Genomic DNA, 18,903 nt, shown 5'->3' on the forward strand with positions numbered 1-18,903 from the left:
AGTGTTAATGAAGATTCAATTTAGCATGGGAAATTCACTTTTCTCAATATGGATAAAAACTTTTGTATTGATTCATTTTAAACGGCAAAATCTTCAGAACAGAAAAATATAGCATCTCCAACAGACATCTAAAGGCAACAATATTATATTTACAGGATGCCGTCATCATAAATCACTAAGCAGCAGAAAGAAACTATCATTTCACTACCCTTTTCTCAGCAGTCATCTAGGACCACACAAACTAAGGAGATTCAGGAACTAACGAAACATATTCTAGATGAAGCAAGTTTCACAGAACAAACAATTCTCATAAAATAGTATTTTTTTCTCCCCCCCCGAGAGTCAAGTTAACCAATCGTTGGATTGCAATCAAGACAAAGACAAGAGCTCTAAATCCTTAATCATATCAATATCAAAACTATGTAGACACTTCTGTTTAGAAAAGCCAAAATGTACAATAAAGGAAATGAAAATAGCAAGACAAGGTGCTATTAATAGTGGGATCATAGCAGAAATGTAGGCTATTTGGTAAAATATACATTAAGTGACATTTGGGGAAAACTTTATTGCTCTTGATGGAATATAGCACCAGTTCAAAGAATAAAAGATGGTTAGGATTAATCACCTTTAATCAACAATATGCGTTTATATGAAAAGTGCTTAAAGCAGTAGTTCTGGAAAAAGGTGAGGATGAGAAATGTTTTGTATTATATATTTTAAATATGTTAACTACTTCATTAAACAGACAACAAGCAATCTATACCTATTTAAGTGTATGAGATTTGCTACTGTCAGTCTGATTATCAAATCCAGAAATACAAAATCAATTAAGGGACAGAAACGTTAATCAAACTTATAAAACAAGTTAGAACATTAAAAAGTAATTTTTATGCCAAAAATATTTGTTAATTATTGCTTAAATATACAGCTGATTACACTCGTGAAATTTTCCAAATCATAAATGAGATTTCTTCTGAATGTTAACATTTATCCCAAGGAAGAGAGAAATATTTAAGGGATGTGTAGACATTGCTTAACCACTGTGGAAAATAGCCCAGTTTCCCCCAAACAGTTTTAGTGACGAACATCACTGTGGTGGCTGAGGAACTGGAAGCAAGACTACATGAGCACACTCAAGCTCTGTGAAGTCAGCCAAAGGAGTTCTTCATGATAACTGCAGCCGCCACTTCCTCGGCCTTTTAGAAGGCAGGATTTTATGTAAACTTCTTGTTCTAAAAGAAAAGGTCTGAATGGATAAATCGCTATGCAGAAGTACAAAGTTTTTTAATGCAATCTTCTGTAAGAAGTAATTAAAATGTAAAAGCCAAACAATCTAACATCGAACGTTAATTTCCTTCAAGATACACTTTATCCATCAGCCTGAACCGTCAGTCACTGCCCTGCTAACCCTCATAGTGAAACGGGTGCTATCTTACTTAAACTAGCTCGACTTTCCGTGACAACAGTCTCAGGAGTGGCATTTTTAAATACCCAGCGTGTGCATCAGTCATATTGAGGGCAGGCACAAGAATTCTCATAAAGTTGGTGAAGCTGTGGAGTACCACCACCACCTGGGGATGGAAACATGACCTGTATCTTCAAGGGGAGAGAAAAACCAAACGCTTATAAATGAAGGGGATTTGGGATACTTAGGGTTGACACAGAAAACAGAATTTTATATTTTCATCATTTTTGCAAAGAAAATGTCTCCATGATCATGTTATCAACATCATTCTTTATATATGTGTGTGTATACACATATGTACATATACACACACATATATATAAGTATATATACATAATTATTATTGTTTGGGGTGATGCAGAAAGCCACAAATGAGAAAAGGACACTAAGGTTTTAATAAGGGGAACAAAAAGTTCTGTTCACCAGTATAGATTCACATTACAGTACACCAGTATCGACAGCATTTTCTTGTCTATTTTTGGTACAGAAGATGGTATCTCTCTACATAACCTGGTAAGGCTTCAGTAACTAAAGCATAAAACAAACAAACAAAACCCCCGCAAAAAAACAAAACAAAAAACCCAGCCTATTAGTTTACAGTTTATTTTAAAAATTCTGAAAGACACTGCAAGTTCTAAACTTTTAGTAGGTGCTCCCCACACACAACCATCTTGTCAAGAACCCAGCAGAAGAGCCCCCTCTCCAGGAAGCTTTGCAACAGCAGAGGTGTGCAATATGGGCGTTTCTCACTACAAGAAAAAATTATACGTGGCACATTCTCATTCATATCTTGTAATGTAAAAAGTTACAAACATACCTAATCAAATAAATAATAATAAAAAAAGAATTTGAATGTATTTGTAAGTATCCTAAAACCACTACATAGAATAATGGCAACTTTCACTCACAGATTATTTACAAGGTAATACCCAGTGTGGGTACACTGCTACAAAACTCAAAACAGAAGGAGTAAACTTGAAATGTTTTCCATAGTAAAGATCTAGCAGCATGACTATCTAATGCTGTTTTCTCCCGATTGCTTCTAAAACGTTCCTTTTTACTCTGTGTCTTCGTCCAGTTCATAATTGTCTTTATCATAAATATCTTTTACTAAAAGAACCCGTACGAGCATATTTTCCAAGGTGTTTCGGTCCAGCGAAGCAGACGTGTACCAGACAGGGCTGTCTGCAGAGCTAGAGCGTTCTGGTTGCAAATAGAAAACATCCATTCTCTGATTAAGATTCTGTGGACTTCAGGAGAAAGGAGAAAGTCCATGTCACAGTATGTACACGAAATTCCTCACAACTTTCTTCTTTTCTTTCAAGAATAATTCTGCTACCATTAACCACATTACATGGGCAGACCACATGCATAATTACCTACATTAAATATTCTATCACTGAGATATTCTAAAAGTTAATTTCTACAATAAAAGATTATTTTCCCACTATAATTTCTGTATTTCACTGAATCCAAGACACCATCGATAGAAACATTATTTTTAATCATTATTTTAATATTGCCATTAAACAAGTAAAGCACTGCCAATTATAATTTCAAGATGCATCAGTTATAATATGCATCCCAGTTTCAGAGACAGTATAAAATGTGAGAAATGTGTCTTAGAATTGATGAAATACAGTAAAACATAAAATAAAAATACTTAACAGCGTTACACAAAAGAAATAATTTTTAAAATAAGATAATACTGAGATAGGAATTTCCAACTAATAAATAGTTACTACCATTGGAAGATCCAGATACTGGTGCAGGGCCACCCAAAACTATCGTCAGAAATATTAATTATTAAAAATAATCATCCTATAGGTGACATTACTGCTTTTATGGTTCTTGAGAGTTAACCTGGAGAAAATTTATAAAAACAATTTACAAAACTGTTTACATAAGAAAATACATTCTGAGTTCATGCTTGCCTTTTAAAAATTACAGAGTGCATACTTAAAATAATGAACAAGCATAAAATAATTTGTGGTCTCCAAAAATTTCACTGGTTTAAAATATTTTAAACGCCTGTTGGTACCCGCGGGAGAAAGCAGTGGTGCAGCTGGAACGCACAGGGCCCTGAGAAGACGCTGCGCCCTGCCGACACCTCAGGGATCTCCCTCCAGAACCGAGGACTCGCCTCTCTCCACCTTCTCACCAGGGCGTCACTGGGACCCAGGCCCAGGCAGGACTGCTCTCTGCTTGCCACAGCAGAGCTGGCTGCAACAGAGACACCACAGCCCAAAAAGCCTAAGACATGTACTGTCTGACCCTCTACAAGTACAGCAGTCATTTCGTTAGCAGAGAGCGATTTCTTAACATGTGCTTAAAACATGAAGTATAAGCTGGGTATTTTATAATAACAGGACTAAAAACGTTATAACTGAAAGGACTTCATAAGTGAGAAAAGAGAGAAATCTAAAAAAAAAGGACCAAGGAAAAAAATGTCACCTCTTGGTGACATAAATTCACAGCAACTAACTGTTACTACCATTTAAAAAAATCAAATGTCATTAACACTTACCTTTTAGACAAGTAGCATTCAAACATTTTCACAGGACATCTAGAAGGATTGGCTGTATTTTCAATTTGTTCAAATACTGGCTCATCATCTTCATGTTTTCTTTTTCCAGTAGTAATTTTATCTTAAGAAATAAAAATCACATAAACTTTCTAAGACTAACCTTGAAGAAAGGTGACACTATTCACTCTGATCACTCCCAGTATCTCTTACACCAAAGAACGGGACCAGGTGTGCTTCAGAGCTCTCAACTGTGGCTTCTGGTAATTCCTAATTTTAAGACAACATAGGCTGTCTTATGAAAATGACAGTCCTTAGGTTCTTAACAAGTGACCAGGTGGTCTTTAGTAAGGCAAGGAGTGGCAGTCCCTGCCACAGACAATCCCAAAACGAAAACCTGTTACACTACCTTCATTATCTGTTCCACATAAGGAAGACACTTGGTATCGAAGACATGCTTTATTTTCCATTGTTAAAGGGTTTTTTTTCCAATGCCTAAACACAGTGCCAAAGGAAAGCCTTAAGTGCTGTTCCACTGTTTTCAGGCCAAAATACTTAGTGTTAAAGTAGAACAGGGTATTCAGAAGAGCTACTGGAGAGTGTGATCCTAGCTGTTTTATCCTCCAGAGATAATCTTCTTCAACTCGAGAAAATATTGACCCTTAAATAGAGAGAAAGATTTTTAAAGAATTACAATAAACAGTTTTCATGTAACCAGCTAGAAACAGATAGAAGTTAATTCAAGAACAAACCTAGTCCAATCCTCCATTCACTCCAGATCAACTGGAATGAATTTCAGAATCACCTATGCGGCTCTGAAACAACAAAGAGCCGGGAAACACAACAGACTACACAGCTAGCACCCCCGGGGTCAGGCCTGGAGTCTGCTCCTGGTCTTCCAGAGGACAAGCAGACCATGGTCAGAAGGGAATTTTACATCTGCAGAAATCCTGAAAAAAAATAGGTGATTTCCATTCAAACAAGTTTTCTTTATACAACTAAAACAGAGGTTTCTTAGAGAAATTTACGTCAGAATCTCAACTGGAGGGCTTAAGAAATGAGCATCCAGTTTCTTACTCCAAAGAAAGTGGGTCACGTTTATTACAAAGTTCTTCATAAACACTAGCTATCAACCACATTCATTTCTAATTCAACGAAAGACGGACCGATGCGTCGGTGAATAAGCGCTCTCTCATTCAAATTATTTCCTAATTATCTTTAGTACACTTTCTATAAACACAGAAAATCCCAGCAGCAAGTGGGCGACATTTTATTTAAAGGAGCATTACCATCTGGAAGTATGCTTGGTTGCCAACTTCGGAGTATTTTATTCAATTCTTGCTCAAATGTCTGGAATCCTGGATCAATAAATATGTTGTCTTTTCGATTACTACCATACAAGTACTACAAAAAAAAAAAAAAAACTTGAAGGATTTAAGATTTATATGAGCTAATTACAGACCACTTATACTCTATTTCCTAAGGAAAAAATAAACGTCTTACGTCTTTGTCTTTATTAGCATACTAATAAGAGATGATTGCCTTCTCTATATATCTGGAAATCAAAGAAACATAAGTTACCAATTAATCTGTTGCTTGAAAAACTCAAAGCTGAAATACAAAGGCAAGAACTCAGAACGTAAGAACTGGATGAGAATCTTCAGTCTGTCAGATACAAACAGAGCACGTGGCTCCAATGCTCAGCACACAGTCCACGGACACGAAGGGTGAGGGCAGGGCGGGAGGGTTTCTGTGCGTGAAGCCTCTCCCAGCAGCCTGTGAGCTTGATGCTTTTCCCCTTGTTTCCTCTCTATGCCCCACTCTCCTTGAGTTAGTGCAAATTTATGAATCTTACAACGTACTATGACAAACCTTAACAGTGAGGGTTGCTAAAGAATGACTTAAACACCAAAGTTTGCGAACTCCATCTCCAGTGGGTAAAAAGAACGCTCAAGTAAAATGTGTGACAACAGCACAAAGAACGGGAGGTGGAAACTGGGATCACAGGGCTTGAGGTTACCACATGTGAGACAGGGCAAGAAGGTCTGAAGGTATATAATGATTAACTGAAGACGCACACTGCAAACCCACTACAAATAATTTAACAGGCATAAATAACAAACCAATGATGGAGATAAATGTAATCACAGAAAAATAATTCAAAAGAAAGCAGAAAAAGACAAAAACAAAAAAAACCCACAAAGAACAGATACAGTGACCCCTCATCCAGTTTCACTTTCTGTGGTTTCAGTTACCCACAGTCAACCAAGGTCCAAAACTATTAAATGAAAGATGACAGAAATAAACAATTCATAAATTTTAATTGCAGGCCATTCTGAGAAGCCATGATGAAATCTCGCGATGTCATGTCGTCCCGCCCGGAGGGACGTGAATCACCCTTGGTCCGGCACATCCCGCACATCAGCCACCTGGTGGCCATCTGGGTTGTCAGATCCACTGCAGGGTTGCAGGGCTTGTGCTCAAGTGACCCTTACTTTACATAATTACGGCCCCAAAGCAAGAGGAGTGAAGCTGGCAATTCGGACACGCCAGAGAGAGGACGCACAGTGCTTCCTTTGAGTGAAAAGGTGACAGTTCTGGACTTAATCAGGAAAGAAAAAAATCGGATGCTGAGGTTGCTGAGATCCACGGTAAGAACAAATCTTCTATCTGCGATGTCGTAAAGCAGGAAAAAAATTCAGGCTAGTTTTGCTGTCACACCTCAAACTATAAAAGCTACAGCCACAGAGGGTGGTCAGTGCTTAGTTAAGATGGAAAAGGTGTTAAATTTGTACAATAAGATTTTAGAGAGAGAGAGAGAGAGACACCACATTCACAGAACTTTTATCACAGCATATTATGATAATTATTCCATTCTGTTAGTAATGATTGTTGTTAATCTCTTACTGTGCCTAATTTACAAATCAAAACTGTATCACAGGTAGGTGTGTAGAGGCCACTGTAGTACACACAGACTTCAGCCCTCCAGTGGGGATCCTGAAGTATCCCCTGTAGCTAAGGGGGGTCAACTGTATAACAAGCACAAACAAGCAGGATTTTCAATCCAGTGATTAATTACATTAAATGTAAAAGGTCTAAACCGGGGTCTGCACTACAGTCCTGAAGGCTGGCCCGCTGCCTCTTTACAAATACAACCAAGTTTTCTTAAAACAGAGTGCAAGCGCCCGGGCTGCTTTCCACAGATTAAGTATGGCACTACAGAGCCTAAAATGTTTACCAGCCGGTTCTTTAAATAAAAAATTTTGTTGGTCTGAACACACCAAGACAAATATTATCAGACTGGATTAAAAATGTTTTTAATTTGAAAAACAAGGCCGGGACTTCCCTGGTGACACAGTGGTTAAGAATCCACCTGCCAGTGCAGGGGACACGGGTTCGAGCCCTGGTCCAGGAAGATCCCACATGCCGCGGAGCAACTACGCCCGTGTGCCACAACTACTGAGCCTGCGCTCTAGAGCCCGCGAGCCACAACTACTGAGCCCACGTGTCGTGCTCTGTAGCAAGAGGAGCCACTACAATGAGAAGCCCGTGCACCGCAACGAAGACCCAATGTAGCCAAAAAAAAAAAGATAAATAAAAAACAAGGCCCAACAATATGCTGCCTAAAAGGCACCTACTTTATACCTGAAGACACAGCAAGTGGAAAGTAGAAGGATGAAGAACATAAACCATGTGTACGCTAACCAGCAACTAGGCCAGAGCACCATCATCTGAGTTGACCTAACGTTTCTCCCACTAGTCAGAAGGAAGATTAGAAATAAAAGCACCAGCTCTTCAGGACAATTACATAAGATCTGGCGGCGGGGGAGAGGGGGGTGCACACTGTTTATAAAACAAAGGGAATGCTCGCCACTGACTGAATTCACTGAGCTCTGACCCAGACGTCTTCAGGGGCTGACACAACGACTGGGAAGCAGAGGGAAGGAAAGACACCAAAGTGTGTAACACAGTTCCCTGTCCTTGGGGACAAAGGTTCCATGTCTTTTGCCACATTCATAAAAAAAGAGATGCACGCACATCTAGCCAAGCACGATGGGGTGGGAGGACCCAGGGGAACAGGCGCCCACCACCCACTCTGGGTAAACGTGGTGTGAAGGACTCGCACAGATGTACAACAGCATGTGAAAGACTGACCGGGACTGTGGGGCTCATGTAGCCCCTTCTTTCTTCCTCAGACATTTCCATATTATGTGAACTTCTGGCGACAGCCACCACCCCTTACACCATCGGAAGAACAGGATTAGCTACCGCATCTGTGAGGGAGGAAAAGGGGCTGGCCCACCCTCACTTCTCAACACACCACCTGCCCCACACGTCCACAGGGCTTGGAGAGGAAGCCGTGCTGCTTTTGTTGTCAGCCGGGGACGGAATCAGAAAACGCATCACACAGAGAAAGACGCACATTCTTCCAAAATAGCTCCTACCTCTGTATGCATCCTTGAAGTACCAACAAACAGCAATGATTTCTGGAAACTATCTTTTAGACATCTTATCACCACAGTGAGTTTGAAGATTATTTTTAAAGCTGGTTATAAATACCATACAGTCTTTTACAAAAAATTAAATCAAGCCTGTGAAAATCTGTCCAGTGATGAGAAGAGTAAAACAACTGGTTTTCCAATTGTGGTAAAAATACACAGAACATAAAATTTACCATCTTGACCTTTTCTTTTTCTTTTTCTTTTTTATAAATTTTTTGGCTGCGCCGCACGGCATGTGGGATCCTAGTTCTCCGACCAGGGATTGAATCCGAGACCCCTGCATTGGAAGCGCGGAGTCCCAACCACTGGACCCCCAGGGAAGTCCCCATCTTGACCATCTTTAAGAGTACTGTTCTGGTAGTAAAAATTTATTTTGAGGAAACATTTTTCAGTTTATAAAGAACCTATTTTAAAAAGAAAGGAAATTCTGACGTGTGCTACAACATGGATGAACTTCAGGACATTATGCTGATTTCACGTACATGAGGTACCCGGGAGAGTCAAACTCACAGAAACAGAAAGAAGGGTGGGCGCCAGGGGCAGCGGGACTAAGGGATGAGGAGTTAGTATTTAATGGGGACAAAGTCTCAGGTTTGCAAGACGAAGAGGGTTATGAAGATGGATGGTGGTCATGTTTCCACAAGATTATCAATGTACTTTATACCACAGAACTGTACACTTAAAAACAGTTAAGATGGTAAATTTTGTGTTATATGTATTTTACCGCAATTAAAAAATTGGAAAAAAATGAACCTACTTGAAGACATAATTTATAATCATTAATATTACAATCCATTTAGCTTTCAAACCTCTAATGGTATTTGAAGTTCTACTATATAAATATTTTGCTACTGCAAAATATGTGATGGTCTCTGAATACACAGTAATTTAGAGGTATGTGTTATTCCCCACCACTGCTTAGATAATCTTAGGCAAATTTCTATCCTGAAGAGGGAAAGTGAAATACAAATCAAGACAATTCTAGTTTTCTCCAGTAATTTATTCAGCACCTACTACCTGTTAGCAGCGAAATATTTAATTCGAGGCCTATAAACAAAACTCCACATAAGAACATTTCCCCCCATCATTGACCATATTCACAAATACACAGGATGGAAAGCTAGGGCCTTTTCTGGCCTCTGGGCTCAAACCTGTACTATCTGTTCAAAACTAAAAGTCATTATCGAAAGTGGATCTTCATGTTTATTATGGGAAATGTATTCATTCAAGATTCACAGACATGTGGTTGAAGTTTACCTAAAACCTCTAAAGAATGAAATCTTTTATAAGATGATTCCAAAGAACTAATGAGTACTTACACTATTTAACAAGTTAGAAACACAGCAGAGATGAAACAGACCTATTTGCAGAGGGAAGTCATTTATCTGTTTACATGTATATCAGCACAGATCTATATATACATATATATACCATGCCTCAGAATGTTAATTCATTTATTTGCAGTTGTAAGGTGGGGATGAAATCAACCTGATTATCATATATATACATGGTAACAAACACACACATCATTAGTCCTGTTACAAAAGATGCATGAGCTTCGAGTGGTCTGTTACTAACTATGTTTTTCACCTAAGTTCTTTTTGGTTTTGGTACACAGTTTTGGAGAACCTGAAGTTCACTTTTAGGGACACAGCACATTATAGCAGAAACACCTGTATACAAAGTAGCTAAGAAAACCCTTTATAATATCCCAGTATTTTCGAATAAATTACTTTCGCCTTTCTTGGTAAGCCAATAAACCCTGACGTTCCGTAATATTCCTGAAGCAAAACATTTTTTTTCTCCAAGAACCTACCACAACAACCTTTCTTAACAACATTATATTCGAAAGTAACCATAAAATCACTCACCTCTTGAATCCCGAGGCAAAGATAATAGATGCTGTCAGGTGCATAATTCTCCCCATTTGGCCTTCGGATCTCATTGACGAAATGGGCCAGGCCATAGTCAAGCTCAGCCGTGCTGTGACAGAGTAGATCCTCTTTTAACTTTACTGACTTAGCTAAAAGGAAATAAAATTTAAAATAATAATTATTATTTACTGTCTTAAGATTAAGAAACTTTCTGAAATCACTTTATTCTGTGTAAGAATTTACAGGTAAAATAAGAGCTACATTTAAATGTAAAGTATTTTAAGCTACATTCATGCTTTTTAAAATCAAAGGCAGTTAATAACAAAAACCTTGATTGTTTTTTCAAGGAAAAACGTATTTTTCATGTACAGTACATGCAGCTTCATAGTAATTAATGACTCACTTGAGTACCTTCTGGATTTTCACATACTATGGGTATTCTAATATCAGTCAACGTTAAGCCTTTACTGTGGATGAAGGAATGTTCTAAATTTACATGTATTTTCTAATGTAATTCTCATGACAACCCTACAAGGTGGGTACTGTTACCCCCCTTCAGAGCTGGGGAACTGAGATGCTAGTACATGAGGGAACCCTGGCAGTCTGACTCTAGCACCTCCATAAGGCCATACTTCCTACCCTCTCTGTGGTGCCACGGACTGGTCCATGCACAGTAAAGAGTCTGGCCTGCTGCAAAGGGCTCTATCTGCTTAGAGCAAACTTTCTTCTTTACCCACAATCATCATAATCATCAACTTCAATAAGGAAACAAGGTTTGTTTGAGTTGTACTGACCAGCAAGCAACAGGAGCTCCATGAACCGACACTACTGTAAGGGCTTCATTTGTGCAACACGGTGCATGCCCGTGTGTGTGTGTGTGTGTGTGTGTGTGTGTGCGCGCGCGCGCGTGCGCGCTCAAGCTCACTCATGCACATAAACGGATGCACAGAAGAATAGTTACCAAAATATGAATAAAAACCTTGATTTTAAATAGGACATAGGGGAAACAAAATCAGAACACTTACGAGATTTTAGCTCATCTAACACCAGAAGATCTTCATCAAGCTGCCTCGTTCTGACCCAGTGTTTCCAGGCGTTTACCCCGTACGTGTACTTGAAAGGGAAGCTGCACTCCGAGTTGTCAGAACTGTCATCATGACACTGGTACCCTGACACTGCCTTCCTCTTGGCTCCCTGGTAGTAAAACACCACTGTCAAATCTTCTTTTTCTTAAGCCTATATTATTTCATGACTTTATGTAAGCCATCTCTCAACAAATGCACATTACAAAGAAATATATTTACATGATTAGAACTGACTGGAATTTCTGATCTGAGAACAGTTACCTATGACATTACTTGAAATCTCTCTCCAGGAATGCTGTATTTCTGCATAAACTACTCTGTACAACAGAATCGTATTAACTACTGCTGTGAGTTGAGAGTCACTGATGAGAAAATACATATATAATAATTAAAATCTGAAATAGAAGGATTCAAAATATTAATGTAAGAGAGAAACTGAAGAACTTCTCAAAGACACCACCTCATAGGAGATGACTCCTCAACTCCTTCCCACTTTCTTTCTTTCTTTCTTTTTTTTTTTTTTTTTTTTTTTTTTTCGGTACGCGGGCCTCTCACTGTTGTGGCCTCTCCCGTTGCAGAGCACAGGCTCCGGACGTGCAGGCTCAGCGGCCATGGCTCACGGGCTTAGTTGCTCCACGGCATGTGGAATCTTCCCGGACCGGGGCACGAACCCGTGTCCCCTGCATCAGCAGGCGGACTCTCAACCACTGTGCCACCAGGGAAGCCCCTTCCCACTTTCTTGATGGTACTGTTTGCTGTACAAAAATTTTAAATTTGGATATAACCCAATTCATCTATTTTTTCCTTTTGTTCCTGTGCTTTTGGTGTCGCATCTAAGAAACAGTGTCTAACCCAAGTTAATGAAGATTTAGGCCTATGTTTTCTTTTAAGAGTTTTATAATTTCAGTTCTTACATTTAGGTTTTTGACTCATTTTGAGTTCATTTTTGTGTGTGGTGTCAAGTAAGAGTTCAATTTCATTCTACCACAAGTACTCACTCCTTTTTTCAATTTTCCCTTTCTCTTTCTTTTTTGGAGAAATTTGTGAAAGTCATCTTTTTTTAAAAAAAACCTTGCTTTATGTTGGAAATGAGAAATACGGACAGTTGTTACTAATGTTCAGAACAGCGATATCCGTTTGTACATTTACATCTGGGATCCCTGAATGAACTGCCCAGCACGTCTTCCTATGTGCTGGGATGCTTCAGCGAGACCAGATACAACAACTGTGTACCTCAACCTCATCAAAAATACCAATGGAAAAAACAGCTCCCTAGAAAACAGTCTCAGTTGTTGTCTAATAATTGAATTTACTTTTTTAGCAAATATGTAAACCTTTTATCAATGACAACCTTTTATCAAGATAAAAATTTTAAAAAGTTGCAATATTCACTCTTCTTCTATGAAACTACAACTAAATAGGATATATTTTTATTACCTAGAAATGAAGTAATAAAAGCTTTACCTCTTAAGTCTTTTTTAATTCCAGAAAACAAAGTACCTTCCCACATTCTCAGGCACAACTGAAGCTCAAGTACCCTTGCCCTCTATTACACAGAGACAGGATGTGAATGCAAGAATACTGTTACATTTCATACCTTTTTTTTAGATCGAGGTCTAGGCTGTTCCTCATATTCTTCTCCAAAAACAGGTGGTAATAAAAACTCATTTTCCATATCAAGCTCCTCAGCAGCTGACAATTGAATCAGAAGAACTTTCATTTCAAACGTAATAGCACAGACTTATGCTATATAAACTCAGCCAACGAAGGACCACCCGCTGAATGCGCACAAGCACCATGCGCAGGGCAGCCTGTGCTGGGTGGAGGACAAACCATTTTCTCTACCTAACCTGGTCTATAAGTTCTGAATACGCCTGTTCATACTCTTAAAAAACACATGTACAATGCGTATCAACATGGAATTTTGTGGAAGTGTGTGATAGAAAAATTACTAAAACCTGAAATTTAATTATAAGATCTAAATGGTCTCAGTACAAATCTGTTTCAATCTAGTTTCAATCTATTAAATCTTTTCCAATGTAAAAGGCTTTACATTCTATTCAATATGCTTATTGGCCATCGATAAAGAAAATAAACAATGAAAAACAGAACACATTTCTTTTACAACAAAAGACCTGAAAATATTTGTTTCCCTTTGAAGGTTAACTTAATTTTCAAAACGATTTTAAGAAAAATACTATCAATATTTTATTTAAATAAAAAGACACCAACACTTCTATATGTGTAAAAGTTTCTATAATAAATTAGTTTTAAGAAAGTTTCTTTTTAAGGCTCTGGGAAATTCCTTTTAAGTTCTGTAAAAGTTTCTATAATATGTATCTGTAAAAGTTTCTATAATAGATCAGTTTTAAGAAAGTTTCCTTTTAAGGCTCTGGGAAATTCCTTTTAAGTTCCTACAATTCAACACATATGCTTCAGTTTGGAAGTTAACTGCTGAGTTTTATCTGGGTAAAAAAGAAAAGACCAATAATAACAGTACAGGCAATGACATGAACATTAGATTGTTAATGATCATAACCACGATTATAACTAAAGTGCAGAACCACACTTCCACTGAAAGAATAAAACAGAATTTCTAGTACCTCTGGGGAAATCTATTTCAATGTCCAAATCTGGTTCATATGGTACATCAGGCATGTTGGACTCTGTCTCTGGGTCAGAGTTCTTCAAGAGATCTGAACCAATTATGTCCGTTTCAATAATTACACCTGTAATCAAGCCATAATATCATCAGAAATCAAAATAGAAAACTGCAACAGTACCTACACATAATCTGGCAAAAGCCATTTAATTGTAAATGCAAGATAGGAGTACTTATATTAACACGTACAAAACGAAAAAGCATGCAGCTACCTTGAAATGTAAGCTACTATAAACTCTGTATTAGATAATCACGAATACACAAAAAGTTTCAATCTTGTAAGTTTTGACTGCCCCTCTACAAAGTTAAAAAGCGTGCTTTAATAGTAAAACAACTCTGTAGAGTATTTCTAAGAGCAATCTCTTGTCAAAAATAAACTTACGAGCATGTGTAACTAATTTTCAACATTCTTTTTGAATTGTGACCTAGGTTTTCACATCATTCAATACAGGCTTAGTCACAACCGGCTTCTAACGTTTTGATTGGTTGCTTTAAACACATTTGTACTGCAACCCAGTGAAAAAAGACATTTTATTGAGTTCAGCGTAGTGGTGGGAAACAGAGACACATGCATACACAATGGAAACAAAAGTTTCACAAAACAATACCCTTTCTAGGAGGGATTCATGCTGACATATTTTTTCCGTTTCTTTCTTTCTTTAAAAACAAAAAACAAAAAACCCAGAAAACACTGGTTGCAACCCACTAAATTCATTTCCCACTCCCTAACCGAGTGCTTGCCCAGCACTGTCCCTGCGCGACGCCCTGTGCTCTGGGTGAGGGGAGCAGGAAGCTCAGGGCGGCCCCGGAGGGCTGAGGCAGGAGAAGCATTCCCAGACACACGTCCTGCTACACCGCTTGGCAAGCAGTGCCCTAGCAGAAGTTAAGACAGCGCTGGCTTAGATAATGCAACTTGCTTTCTTAGCATAAATCAATAAAACAAAATTGGGGATAACCATCATAAAATAAAGAGTTTGAGTTATAAAAGCCTACTGCAACTTAGTTTTTTGTGTCTGAGCTCGTCCACTGAAACAAGAATAACTTAGAGTCGATTTTACAAGTTAAATCCTGTTAGCAATTAAAACAGGGACCGTACAAGTTCCTGGGCTCGACGTCAGGGAGCACCTGCTAGATACAGTGCGGGCCTCATAACCCGAAATCCACTTGTGCTGCAGCGTGCCCACACCCGCTCAGGCTGAAGCACAGCGACAGCCCGGCCTTGCTCTAACAGCAGCCCCCGGATGTCGCCCCCCCCGCCCCCCAGCAGCGGGGGACTCACTGTGGATGTCGGTGCCCTCTGCCTTCCCCTCGTCCTCAGCCATGTCGGTCACTGTCAGCAGCTCTGTGCCCAGGGGATCTGAAGAAACTGTGCTTTTGAGCTCCTCGGCTGCCGCAGGGATCTTCTCACTGCTGTCCGAGGGGACGGGCAGAAACACGGGGACTGGCACCTAAGTAACCAAAGGACTTACTCTCAGGCTCACTTAACATTACAAGGTATTTTTCCAAATTAAAAATCACTCTGACACACGATCTACTTCGTAATGCTGCACTGGTCAGAAGTTTTGGGAAGAACACGTATGTTAAGTATCACAAAGAAGGCCCCGAATACAAGCAGCTACTTTTTGAAGTAACAAGTAATTTTTGAGGCATTTCTGTCACCAGGAGACTACAGTACAGTAGGCCAGCCCTGACACAGTGTCCCCAGCACTGCAGGGGATGACATTTATATGAGCGTCCATTCCATGTATCAGTTGTAAACCTTATAGTTCACAAATCTTTCTTTCTAAAATAAACACAAATATGTTTACACAGTATGTGTAAAGCAGGTGCAGACATCAGCTGAACTTCACTCTCAAGGACGAGCACTTACCTGATTACACACACAGCAACCCCTGGCAAAGCCTCAACCAGACCCAAGTGAACTGCTGAAGAAAAGCCAAGCCTCCACCCTCTGTCCCACCAGTGTCACTGAAGCAGTCACCGCCAACCCACTGCTGCCCCGCCTGCACCTGAGAGATCTCAGGAGGAAGGGGAGCTGAAAGTCTGACTTACGGGCACAGGAACGGTCGTGGGCACAGGGATGCTCTGGCTGTACATGTGCATGGGCACCGGCACGTACACGGGCACCGGGATGGGCACCGGGACATACTCTGTCCTCCACTCACCATCTGGGGGCACAGAACGTGTTCAAGGAGCAACGTCAACCATGACCACCACTTAAACACAGCTGCTCAGTCAAAGTAATTTGGTAACAAAGAAAAATTTAAGTGCCTCAGTACCCATTTAAAAGAAGTTCCCAGTTTTCACAAAATTAGGTAAGTTAAAAACAACAGGGACTTCCCTGGCAGTCCGATGGTTAAGACTCCACGCTTCCAGTGCAGGGGGCACAGGTTCCATCCCTGGTCAGGGAACTAAGATCCCACATGCCGCGTGGCGTGGCCGAAAACAAACAAACAAACAAAAAAACCAAAAACAACAAAACTGAATGCAGTAGCTGTCCTAAGTTATAGAGAGCACAAACAGAATTTAGACTTTTTTTTTTTTTTGGCCACGTGGCACGTGGGGATCCGACCAGGGATGGAACCTGCACTCCTTGCAGTGGAAGAGCAGAGTCTTAACCACTGGACCGTCAGGGAAGTCCCTAGACTTTTTTTAAAATAGAAAAAAAACATCTTTTAAAGTATTATATGGTCCCAGACACTCTCACACCCCCACAAAAAGGTTTACTTAATCAAACAATCAGAATGCAGCTAACGTTTAAATTTGATGCAAATACATATCTGAATGATTTCAACTCATTCTGACAAGGAAACAGAATAGTTATGGTTATAGACCACACTCAAAGAGATGGTTTTCTCAGAAGAGCACTGTAACTTTAGTGGGTCTTGGCCCCCAAGGAAATTTTTGATACAGCATTTTATCACTGGTGACATAACTTGCAGGCCTTTGTTAGAGACTGATCTTTATTAATGATCTTAAATGACATGCTGTATTCTGAAGGCATGTCTAAAACCAGATAAGCAAAATCAACAGAAAGTGACAAAGTGACCCAACAAATCTATTCTGCAGCCCATTATTTGAGAAAAGCATGGATTTCACTCAGCGAGGGTCAGGATGCGAGTCACCTGTCTGACAGGACTTGCTCTGCATGTGGGGTTTGCAGTAAGTTGCCTTCGTCATGGTCAAAGGTTTGCACAGAACTGCCTTGTTCTTCATCTCCTTGTTGGGGGTTGGAGAAGGGGGTGGTGCTGAGCCCTACAGAGAAACAAAGAGAAACATTTTTATTTCTGCCTCTAATTTTTATTACTTTATGCTGTTGTTAATATCTGGTTTCTAGGTCCAGCGGGGGGAACACACAAAAGTGGAAGAATATAATCAATTTATGCTGTTTCTACTATGTCTACCAAAGTCTTAATCTGGAAGGATCAACATGAATCTATCCCAACTATAGGAAAAGCAGTAGTAATCGTTCATTCTACAGATCTGTTTTTCGAAGGATACCACAGAGTACTTTTTAATATAACATAAAAGACAAGTCTCACTCTTAAATAAAAAAGCAAGGTTGTTAACCTGAATTTTGAAAATAATTAGACTCTTATTATGGCTTTCTGATACTCTCTCTCTACTGCATAAACTGCTTATACGTGGTGCTAAATTTGAAAAGAAAAATGATGAAAATTATTACCAAAAATGTTATCAAACTTTAAGTTGTTTCCTCTGTCCCAACCACTGCAATTTTAGGAACGTCTCCTCTCGATACAGATGTTTCAGCCTGTTCACCACAGCACCGTTTACACCACAGAAACACACACACACGCTGTAAAGCAAGCTGCAGCTCTGTGCCTAGCAGGCGACATGAAGGTGCTGTGCACACCACCGATCGCTACGGGGAAAGGGACACAATTCAGAGTTCCTGGTCTTCGGGTGCCAAGCGCACAGTTCCTGCCGACACGGACCTCACCCCGAAAACAGACCTCACTCCGAAAACGCACGCCGCACGCGCCGTACGGCGCCCCGCCCCCTCCCCGCGCACGCATGCGCAGTAGGCGGAGCCCGTGTCCGGGAAAGCGAGAGCGCCTCGCCGCAGTCCCGGCGCTGCGCAGCGCAGGGGAACCCAGGACTCGTCAGAAACGAAGCCCGCATGGTCTCCCGGCGCTTCGCCAGGGCCCATCCGGCCCCGCGGCAGGACCCCAGGACAGTATCTCAGCCGGGGTCAGCGGACAACTCTGGGGGTCTCGGACCGTCTTCCAGCAGCCATTCTGCGGCTTTGCTCTGCCACCTTGTCCAGTCTCCCCGCTGGGCTTGGCCACCTTTTCTGCCACAACCACCTCCACTCATCTGTGTGCGATGCGCACCATGTTTTCAATGCTCCTCTTTTTATTTTCTGTAACACCTTCAAAGACGGACATTTTCCACGCAGTCTCGTCAAACATCTTCCAACGCCACTCATTTCCCAAGCGGCCTCCTGATGCTGCGCCCGGCGGGGCCCGTCCCCGGCATCCTCGCTGCAACTGGGCCCTGAAAGCCCAGTGCGCCCTGCTGGGGCTGGGGAAGGGGGAGGGGGAGGGGTACTCAGCGTCTGGGGGTGGTTTCTGAGTCCTCCACCGCAATGGATAACATCCGATAATCAAAACCCGAAGGCTCAAGGTTTTCATTCTGGAGGACGAGTTCAACTTCTAGGATGATGCAGCTGCGAAACCAACCCCAGAATATTTCGGACACCACCCCTGCTTTTTCTGTCCCACCCCACATACGGGCACACGGGCTAGCTTCCCCTCTAAGTGCTCGTGG

The 18,903-nt window shown here is 40.5% G+C and overlaps 1 protein-coding gene across 4 annotated transcripts in view; it reads right to left on the reverse strand.

The window, feature by feature from the left end:
• Positions 1-1,841: 1,841 nt before the first annotated feature.
• Positions 1,842-18,903, reverse strand: part of ZMYM2 (zinc finger MYM-type containing 2) — an 87,696-nt gene continuing 70,634 nt past the window's right edge. For 3 of the 4 annotated variants that reach the window (XM_067713852.1, XM_067713851.1, XM_067713850.1), the window contains 11 exons: positions 17,238-17,367; positions 16,165-16,280; positions 15,392-15,560; positions 14,054-14,179; positions 13,048-13,142; positions 11,391-11,559; positions 10,363-10,514; positions 5,279-5,393; positions 4,399-4,650; positions 3,993-4,113; positions 1,842-2,715 (listed from right to left, as the gene is read on the reverse strand). In XM_067713852.1, coding sequence (XP_067569953.1) covers positions 2,523-2,715; positions 3,993-4,113; positions 4,399-4,650; positions 5,279-5,393; positions 10,363-10,514; positions 11,391-11,559; positions 13,048-13,142; positions 14,054-14,179; positions 15,392-15,560; positions 16,165-16,280; positions 17,238-17,367 — 1,638 coding nt within the window. In that variant the 3' untranslated portion in view covers positions 1,842-2,522. The other variant, XM_067713853.1, reaches the window with a different exon arrangement.

The sequence above is a fragment of the Pseudorca crassidens genome, chromosome 18, assembly GCF_039906515.1.
Source record: "Pseudorca crassidens isolate mPseCra1 chromosome 18, mPseCra1.hap1, whole genome shotgun sequence".
In the NCBI taxonomy this organism is placed as follows: domain Eukaryota; kingdom Metazoa; phylum Chordata; class Mammalia; order Artiodactyla; family Delphinidae; genus Pseudorca; species Pseudorca crassidens.